Consider the following 10,000-nt stretch of genomic DNA (forward strand, 5'->3'; position numbering starts at 1 on the left):
CCTTTGTCTGTCCTTGTTTGTCCCCTCTATGTTTAACCCCTTGTGGGCAATAAAGAAATAAGAAACGTTAGGACGCCGGGTGAAATGCTTAGTGGTATTTCATCTGTCTTTACGTTCTGAGTTCAAATTCCACCGAGGTCGACTTTGCCTTTCATCCTTTCAGGGTCGATAAATTAAGTACCAGTTGCGTACTGGGGTCGATCTAATCGACTGGTCTCCCCTCCCCCCAAATTTCGTGTCTTGTGCCTAGAGTAGAAAAGGAAGAACATCGGTTTGAGTCCCAGACCGGGCGCAATGCGTTGTATTCTCGAACAAAACACTTCATTTCACATTGCACCAGCCCACTCAGCTGTCATTGGGTTCCAGCGATTGCTGAGTAGTTGACCCTACGAGTGGCTGGTGTTTGTTGAAAAGGAAGGCGGATGTTGTAATCTCGTTGCCTTATACGACAAGCTTCGGCCTTATGTGTCCTTGGATTCATTGCAGACCTAAGTCTTAGGCTTGTGCCGTTTTTAACATTTGGCTTAAATTTACATTTTAGAGTTTTCATAGCACTGATGTATTCGTTTTGAAAAATAGGGCTTCTTCAGATTCGGTCTGGTCTCTCTGAACTGGCGTTTCACCGTTATGAATGATCAATTCGCCATCTTCGCAAGAACAGGCAGATAGATAGAAAGACACACAGACAGATAGATAAATACATAGAAAGACAGAGAGGGGGGAGATAGAGAGAGGGGGAGATAGAGAGAAAGGGAGATAGAGAGAGGGGGAGATAGAGAGAGGGGGAGATAGAGAGAAAGGGAGATAGAGAGGGGGAGAAAGAGAGAGTAGTAGAGAGATGCACATGCACTCACATACGTACAAACGCATATACAGACACACACATACAAACGCATGCACCTCTATCTCTCTATATATCTATCAGTCTATCTATCTATCTATCTATCTATCTATCTACTTATCTATCTATCTATATATCTATCTATCTATCTATCTATTTGTTTGTTTGTTTGTTTGTTTTTCTTTCTATCAGTACACATATACATACATCCTCACACTTACAGACACAAACACACACACATATATACACGTATGCTTTCATGCTTTTATACATATATGTGCGCATGCACGCAATCTTATATATGCACACGCACATGCGCACGCGCGTACGATAACCTCTCTCTTTCTTTCCTCATAAGAAATAAAAAGCAAACCAAATAAAGAAGCGAAGTGTCTCAGAAACTTTTTCAAAAAATAGACAACAAAAGAAAATAAAAAAAATCTACAAATAAATACAAACAATCAATAAAACAAAACTAAATAAACTTAACTGTCTATAGGTTCACAAACTGTTGCGTAGCAACACTCTGACTGACCAATCAGTTCCCTCGTACATTTGAACAGAGGGTTGTTTATTTTCGGATTGTGGCGTTCTTCTGGACAAACCGGTTCACATGCGAATTTACCGTCTGACATACACTTACATATATCTTCACAATTTACTTCATACAATTGACCAACTTGGTATGTTTTGCCTTGGAAAATACAACCAGCTGTTGAGAAAATATAAACGTAGGCATTCGTTACTTTAATATATTTTTAAACAACTTATAAATGCATCACTGAAAATAAAGGCATTACTGACATCTTGTGTAACGATTTAAAACAGGTGGAGACAATCAATCGCCCGCATTGAAAATTTACCGTCGCTCGCTGACAGTTTTATAAAACCTTTGTGTTGAACAAAATATCTTACGACATTTATTCCAGTTTCCTGAGTTCGAATCTTGTCAATGTTAACTTCGTCGGTCAATTTTCTACGGTCGATGAATAAAGCACAAGTCGAGAGTGGTATACTGGAGAAAATATTATAGGGTCAGGCAGGATGTCTTTCAGTATGCGTTTCACCATTCTTCGCATTCTGATTTCAATTCCCGGTCGCAGACATCTAAAGTGGGAGGGAGGTTCAATCCTTCGTCCAGTTCAAAACCACCACTGGATCTTTTTCGTTTTCTTCCTACCACTCATATTTTCTCAAATTTTATTCTGAAAATTTTCTAAAAATATACTTCTGATGTCGTTTTGCTGCTGATGATAAAAATAGTATTCATTTTCTCGAGATTATAAAGAAGTGAAAACCATTTAGATTTACGTATTTTTAGCCAATGAATTTCCTCCTAGCGGAAATGAAGACTGTGAAGACACTGAACTCGTTTCATTGGCTAAAATTACGTAACTTTAAATACTTCTAACTTCTAATTTTTTAATGTGATTTCCGTCATCATCAATGTGGAAAATTTGAAAACGATCAGTTGAAAATTGAAAAATCTTCTGTAAGAAAACGGAAGGGATTCACACCACTTAGTCCATTGAGTAATTTTGACGGCATCGGGTCCGCTCTGTTGCTGTCATTCGGACTAAGTCTCCGGCTGGAGGACACCTTCTTCATTCTTTCACGAACTTGGAAGGGTCTGTAAAGGTTAAAGACTACTGCTTTTCCCTTTCGTCAAACATATATGATACATCCCTGTATTTTAGTAAAAGTAGAGGTAAATTATTTTTCTCCGTTCTCATGAATCTCCGAAGATTCTTATGCAGCTTGGCACTAAACTATCTTCTAATTTGGAGCAAATTATTAAGGGTCAAGGATACGTTAAGAGCTTTGCCTTTATAATAAGGGTGGCACAGTTAGAATTTAGGGTCTGAATTTAGATTTAGAAGAGTTAGAAAGATTTAGGTCAAAAGTTTGGGTTGAGGTTTTCGTGTTACTGTATAGAAGTTTGGGTTAGAGGTTAGTACTACTCTTGATGCTAGCTTCTGGATGTGAGATCAGATTAAAGATAGTGCTTAGGGTTCAGTTTCAAGTTTAGATTTTAAGAATAGTCAAAATGTTTAGACTTTGTGTTCTTCACACAGATGAACCCTTTAAGATTCTTATGCAAGCTGGTACTAAATTATTGGTTTCAAATATTGGCACAAAGCCAGCAATTTCAGGGATGGGAGCACATCGATTACATCGATATCCCCCAATGTTTAACTGCTACTTATTTTATCGATTCCGAAAGGACAAAAGGCAAAATCGGCAGAATTTGAACTCAGAACATAATGACGGATAAAATACCGCTAAGCATTTTGTCCGGCGTGCTAACAATTTGACCAGCTCGCTGCCTTACTGGTCCTAAGACACTGGAGCAGAGTACTGAGGGTTAAGGATCTTGTTTAGAGTTTTGCATTTACTGTAAAAATGGTAAAGCTATAAGAGTATTTAATCTTTAAGTGAAGTTAGGTTTGGATTGAGATTTTAGTATTTTACGGTTGAGAATTAAGGATTTGCGGATTAGTATTATTAATAATGCCGGAACTTAGGTTTAAGATCGGATCTAAGGTTTAAGGCTTAAGTTTAAAATTTAAGGACAGCAATGAGGTTTTGGGTCTGCAAAAAAGATACAGCTTTAATGGTCTGCATATAACGAATCTATTATATTAAAAAATGATCGATGAAAGGTTGGTACCTTTAGTTTTTGCATAAACAGCTTCAGTGATGTTGCCATACAACTGGTTTACAGGATCTTTCCAAACGGTGACACGGAAGAAGTAACCTTGATTAACTTTCAAACCGTGGACCACAGCTTCAGGTTCTGGTCCGCACTGAATAATATAATAAATGCATATATAAAAATGCATGCACTTAACATGTATATCGTCAATAAAACAATAAGAGGCATTCATCTGCTTGTCTCTTTGTCTGTCTGTATGTCTGCATGTTTGTGTGTGTGTGTGTGTGTGTGTGTGTGTGTGTGTGTGTCTGTCTGTCTGTCTGTTTGTCTCTCTCTCACTCTCTCTCTCTCTCTCTCTCTCTCTCTCTGTACATACACAATTCCTCTTCCTATATATATTATTTTCTACTCTAGGCACAAGGCCCAAATTTTTTTTTGCGGGGGTGGGGGTGGGGGGGCTAGTCGATTAGATCGACCTCAGTACGCAACTTAACTTATCGACCCCGAAAGGATGAAAGGCAAAGTTGACTTCGGCAGAATTTGAATTCAGAACGTAAAGACTTACGAAATACCGCTAGGCATTTCGTCCGGCGTGCTAACGTTTCTGCCATCCCGCCGCCTTGTAATATTCTTTTCTACTTTAGGCACAAGGCCCGAAATTTCGAGGGAAGGGGCCAATCGATTAGATCAATCTCAGTACGCAACTGGTACTTAACTTATCGACCCCAAAAGGATGAAAGGCAAAGTCGACCTCGGCGGAATTTGAACTCAGAACGTAAAGACAGACGAAATACCGCTAAGCATTTCGCCCAGCGTGCTAACGATTCTGCCAGCTCGCTGCACGCCTCTCCCTATATACAGGGTGCGTTAGGTATTTGAGGATATATGTTAATTTTACTACAGCAGCATATTAATCAACTTAATATTTTCTATATTTCAGAATTATCAATGGCAGACCCTATGATTACACACGAAATGAAGAGGTACACAGTCATCGTAGCTATAAAGGCTGAACATAGCAATTTAGAAATAGTACGATTTTTAAAAGTCGTTAGATCCTTCGTCTACAAAATTCGCAAGGAGTTAGAGGCTAAAGGCGGAAATGTATCGCCAGTATCAAAATGTAAGAAACATTGTAGACGCACTGATAATATTAGAACGCCAGAATTTATTCAACAAGTAAAGTAGATCATTGATGACAATCCCAGTAGATTCATGAGGTTGATTGCAAAAGAACACCATTAGTCAGAATCAACAATCTGAAATGTTGTCTACAGACATCAGATACAAATCTTGTACGATGAAAAAATGTCATTTCATGTCAGAAATAGTGAAGGAAAATCGCTTAATCAGATTTAAAAGACTCATGAAAAAACTTAAAAACCCAGCAGAGAAAGATGTCATTCAGTTCTTCTCAGACGAGAAAAACTTTGATCAAGATCAGAAAGTAAACAGAAGAAATGGCAGATGGCTATGTACAGACCCTTCGGAAGTTCCAAGGGTAAAGCATACAAAATTTCCTGCAACTGTTATAGTTTTGGGGGTTGTCAGCAATGAAGGACATGTGATGCCTCCTCACTTCTTTCCACAAGGTCTTTGAGAAAACTCCGCTGCTTATATAGATGTTCTGAATACAGAGATTAAGCCATGGATCGATAATGTACGCAACGGAAGACCTTTTGTGTTTCAACAAGACTTAACACCATCACACAAGGCTACAGCAACGCAGGAATGGATAGCGGAAAATTTCCATGACCGCATAACCCGCAACATTTGACCTCCTAGCTCCCCAGATCTCAATCCATTGGACTACTATGTATGGAGCGTAGTTGAGAAAGAGGTTAATGAGCACCCCAGATCTCACCAAAGAATCCCCAAAAGCCTCCATAGTCAGAGTAATGTCCAATATGAACACAGACCACTTGATCTGTGGTCTGTGTTCCATGTAGGCGATTCAGAACTCGCATAGAAGCTGTTATTAAAGCTGAAGGAGACTTTATTGAAGAAAATGACGAAACAATATGTTTACTCTTATCCCCAAACCCCCCTTTCAGTAAAAAGGAATTATTGTCCGTTTCCTCAAATACTTTACGCACCCTATATTTTATAACGTTCTGAATATACAGCGGTTCGTTTTGCTATTATAGTTGGCGTAACTACTATAATTGAGGGCGGTGTGTTGATAGAATGTTTTACGCTATTTAGGTGTGTTCCTTTTATGTTCCTCTATTCAAATTCCACCCACAACGATTTCAACTGTCTTACAACTGGGTTTAACTTTCTTTCATTTCAGGTCAATGTTATTAACTTTTCCTCCACCTACAACAACCATTTGTTGTCTTGTGCATTTGTTTGACATCAATACAGTAGTTATCTTATAAAAGACATGAGTTTTTCCATGCAAAAATGAATTAAAGAAAACGAGAAACGAATTAAATTGTCCAAACAGAACATCAGCTGAAGATCCTTAATCTACAGACCGCAAAAGAATGAAGGTACAAGTTCATGTTAGCGGGATTTGAAATCAGAACGTAGGGAGTCGGAGCAAACAGCATCGGACGTTCAAATGACTCAACTACTTCGTCTTTTACTCCTACTGTGGAATATTTTTTCTCTTGCGTCTAAGGACTTATAACACCGGTTACCCGATTTCCATGGCGTATAAGTAACTCTGGTCACAAAATTATCCTTGAACGAGACGTCGGTCTGTTGTAGGATTCAAGGTGAGTAAATTCAAGGGGAGGGGATATAGTGTCAGTTACATTGCTCCCAGTATTTGACTGGTATATATTTTCATCGCCTCCTAATTGGTGATAGCCAAAGTTGACCTCGGTGGGATTTGAATTCAAAACGTAAACAGGCGTAGGAGTGGCTGTGTGGTAAGTAGCTTGCTTACCAATCACATGGTTCCGGTTTCATTCCCACTGCATGGCCGCAGTCAAATGACTGAAACAAGTAAAAGAGTAAAAGAGCTGGAATAAATGCCGCTAAGCATTTTGTCCGGCGCGCAAATAATTCTTCTTGCTCGTCGCAAGCAAGAAGCTACTGAAAATGCGATCGGTCGGAAACTGTCTTCACTCCAACTGTCAACTTATTTTTCTCTCTGGTAAATAAGCAAGACTGCGCGCGCGCACACACACACACACACACACACACACACACACACACACACACACACACACACACACACACACACACACACACACACACACACACACACACACAAAAGCTACAACTGACTGCAACACACACGGCGGCGAGCTGGCAGAAACGTTATCACGCCGGGCGAAATGCTTTGCGGTATTTCGACTGCCGCTACGTTCAAACTCTGAGTTCAAATTCCTCCGAGGTCGACTTTGCATTTCATCCTTTCGGGGTCGATTAACTAAGTACCAGTTACGCACTGATGTCGATATAATCGACTTAATCCGTTTGTCTTTCTTTATTTGTCCCCTCTGTGTGTAGCCCCTTGTGGGTAGTTAAGAAATGACACACGCACTCTCACACACGCTATTAAAAGAGTATAGATGGGTATAGATTCTGACCTATAAATTGTACATTAATATATTGGCTTCAGGTTTGGCACCAGGGTAGGATGCGCGGATAAACGGGTAAGCCAATAATATCGACCCATTACTCAACTGGTACTTATTTTGTCAATCTCGAACGGATGAAAAGCAAAGTAGACCCCGGCGGCATTTGAACTCAGAGCGTAAAGCCGGACGAAATGTCGGTAAGTATTTAGTCCGGCGGGCTAACAGTTCTGCCAGCTTCCCGCCCTCTTGTTCTTTCTTCCTTCTCCTCATCCTCTCTTTCTTCCCTCTCTTTCCATCACGGTCATTCTTTGTCTTCATCTTTGTCGTTCTTTGTTTCTCACTTGCTATATATCTTTTCTACCTCTCCCTTCCTCTCTCTTGGTCTCTCTCTCTCTCTCTCTCTGTCTGTCTCTTTCATTCTCTCTCCCACACTCTCTCTGTGTCTCCCACACTCTCTCTGTGTCTCCCACACTCTCTCTCTGTCTCCCACTGCTTGATGTGCAAACATGTCGTACTAGTCTACACCGATATTACACACCGACTGACACCCGTCAGATCGGCGCCGGTCCGCAGTTCGGTTACCTAAACCTGACCTTTTGTAAAGTCACGTCATATACACGGACTACAATAGCTTCTGGAAATAATGGTTAGCTTATAAAGACACTCATTGTTCTTGAAATTGTTGTCTTTGTGCTTTAGTTTTTCAATAAATATTGTATATGGCTTGTTGTCGTTTTTGTTATTCATTGCGCATGCACTTTTATGAGCTGGGCCAAAATTTCTGTGAATACCCCCCCCCCCCCCTCTCACACACACACACACACGCACGCACGCACTCACGCACACACACACACACTCTCTCTCTCTCTCTCTTTCTCTCTCACACACACACGTACGCGGACACACACAGCGACTCATATGCTCGTATGTGTGTGTATGTTATCTTTTATCTTTTACTTTTGTATCAGGCATCGGATTGCGGTCATGCTGGGGCACTTCCTCGAACAATCTTAGTTAAACAGATCGACTTCAGTATTTACTTCTTATCTGGTATTTATTTTATCGTTCACTTTTCTCGTACCGCTTAGTAAATTTGCTGTAAACAAACCAATACCGGTTGTCAAGAAAGTGATGGGACAAACACGAACTCAAACACAAAGATACACACATATAAACACAAATAATGAGGATGCTTTATGAACGATTTAATTAGCTTGCGCCTGTTTCAAATGGAGTGAGACAACCCATTTGAAGCACATTTCAAAATGCGTAGTTAATCGATCCTTTTTATTTGATAGACAATCGATTAACTTTAAACTACAGCCAGTAGTGAGGCTCTCATTCAGGATTTTCGAGATTTTGAAGAGTTTCGAACCGTCTCTTATCCACTGTTATTCCAAGATTTACTCTGGGGCGGAGTAGTATCAGCTGTCAGGATCCCAGCTATGGATTAATCAAAAGTAAGTAAGTAATTAGAAGTAAGATTAATTAAGAGTAAGTAAAGTTACCTTCTCGGGCCATGCCAGGCTCAAGAGGGCCGGTTTCCCGGCTTCAATGGCGTATATATTCCAACCCTGGACGGGACGCCGGTCCGTCGCACGGTTACTCATTTTTGCCAGCACCCTAACCACCAAGCGAAGCGCTTCCATTATGGAGGGGGCCAGTCGATTAGATCGACCCTAGTATGCAACTGGTACTTAATTTATTAACCCCAAAAAGATGAAAAGCAAAGTTGACCGCAGTGAAATTCGAACTCAGAACGTAGCGACAGGCGAAATAGCACTAAGCATTTTGTCCAGCGTGCTAACGATTCTTTTCTATTCTAGGCACAAGGCCCGAAATACCGACGAGCTTCTTTCTGTTTCCGTCTACCAAATCCACTCGCAAGATTTTGGTCGGCCTTAGGCTGTAACAGAAAACAGTTGCCCAAGGTGTCATGCAATGGGACTGAATGCGGAACTATGTGGTTGCGAAGCCAGCTTCTTAGCACACAACCATATATACAAATTATGCAACAGAAGATAGAAGAATCTCTAGATTATAAAAAAACAACAACAGACATCATCAATGCAACATAGTTAACGCATGTGTGTTGTTTAAACGCCAGAGGCTGCGGTTTTTCGTCCGGGAAAAATCCCTTTAAAAACGTATAGCGTTAAAAACTCAACATACATGGAAACTAGGCGAAATGAAATCGCAGTTCTTAGGATCATTTTGGGGCAATTTCGTTTCGCTTATTCTTGCCAGTCGGAAACACGACAGACTGGCAAGAGTATCTCAAGAAGAGAATCTTCTTTAAAACAATACACCGAGCTAACTTTCAGAGTCTGAATATTCAGGTGGCATTTGATAAGACTGATGGAACGGATAAGATATGCATACAAATAGTAGTGAGATACAAACAGCTACAATAGCACAAAATAAATAAATAAATAAATAAATAAATAAATAAATAACATTCCCCATCTCCATCCCCCAAAAGCAGGTAGTCTGTCTATTTTATCTGTCTGTCAGTCTATCTATCTGTCGGTCGGTTCTTGATTGTCTCTCTGACTATCTGACTTTCTGTCAGTCTGTCTGTCTGTCTCCCCTCTCCCCTATCTATCTATCTATCTATCTATCTATCTATCTATCTATCTATCTATCTATCTATCTGTCTATCCCTGTCTGTCTGTCTATCTGTCTATCTGTCTGTCTGTCTGTCTGTCTGTCTGTCTCTCTCTCTCTCTCTCTCTCTCTCTCTCTCTCTCTCTCTCTCTCTCTCTCTCTCTCTCTATCATCTATCTAAAATGTATAATGAATGAATGATTGAATGAAAATTGAAAAAACAAACAAACAAACAAAAAACAACAAAAAAGTCCATCTAAAATAAACACCAGCGCTACCCAGGTAGATAATAACAAAAACAATAATACAAATAAACGAGAAAAAATGGCGGTCAAGAAACAATAAAGGGTGTTTTATATT

At 40.0% G+C, this 10,000-nt stretch overlaps 1 protein-coding gene and 1 long non-coding RNA gene across 3 annotated transcripts in view; one reads left to right on the forward strand and one right to left on the reverse strand.

The window, feature by feature from the left end:
* LOC106881411 (uncharacterized) overlaps nucleotides 1-10,000 on the reverse strand; it is a 159,422-nt gene that overhangs the window by 63,480 nt on the left and 85,942 nt on the right. Inside the window, exons 3-4 of the mRNA XM_089354369.1 lie at nucleotides 3,513-3,648; nucleotides 1,332-1,553 (exon numbers count right to left, since the gene is read on the reverse strand). Coding sequence (XP_089210495.1) covers nucleotides 1,332-1,553; nucleotides 3,513-3,648 — 358 coding nt within the window. The remainder of the gene's footprint in view (nucleotides 1-1,331; nucleotides 1,554-3,512; nucleotides 3,649-10,000) is intronic.
* LOC149135348 (uncharacterized) overlaps nucleotides 1,346-10,000 on the forward strand; it is a 28,045-nt gene continuing 19,390 nt past the window's right edge. Inside the window, exons 1-2 of one of the 2 annotated variants that reach the window (XR_016242370.1) lie at nucleotides 1,346-1,572; nucleotides 5,791-6,220. This is a non-coding gene — a long non-coding RNA (uncharacterized LOC149135348). Of the gene's footprint in view, nucleotides 1,573-5,790; nucleotides 7,759-10,000 lie in introns of those variants that run through there. The other variant, XR_016242369.1, reaches the window with a different exon arrangement.

Source organism: Octopus bimaculoides, chromosome 6 (assembly GCF_046866305.1).
Source record: "Octopus bimaculoides isolate indiv1 chromosome 6, ASM4686630v1, whole genome shotgun sequence".
In the NCBI taxonomy this organism is placed as follows: domain Eukaryota; kingdom Metazoa; phylum Mollusca; class Cephalopoda; order Octopoda; family Octopodidae; genus Octopus; species Octopus bimaculoides.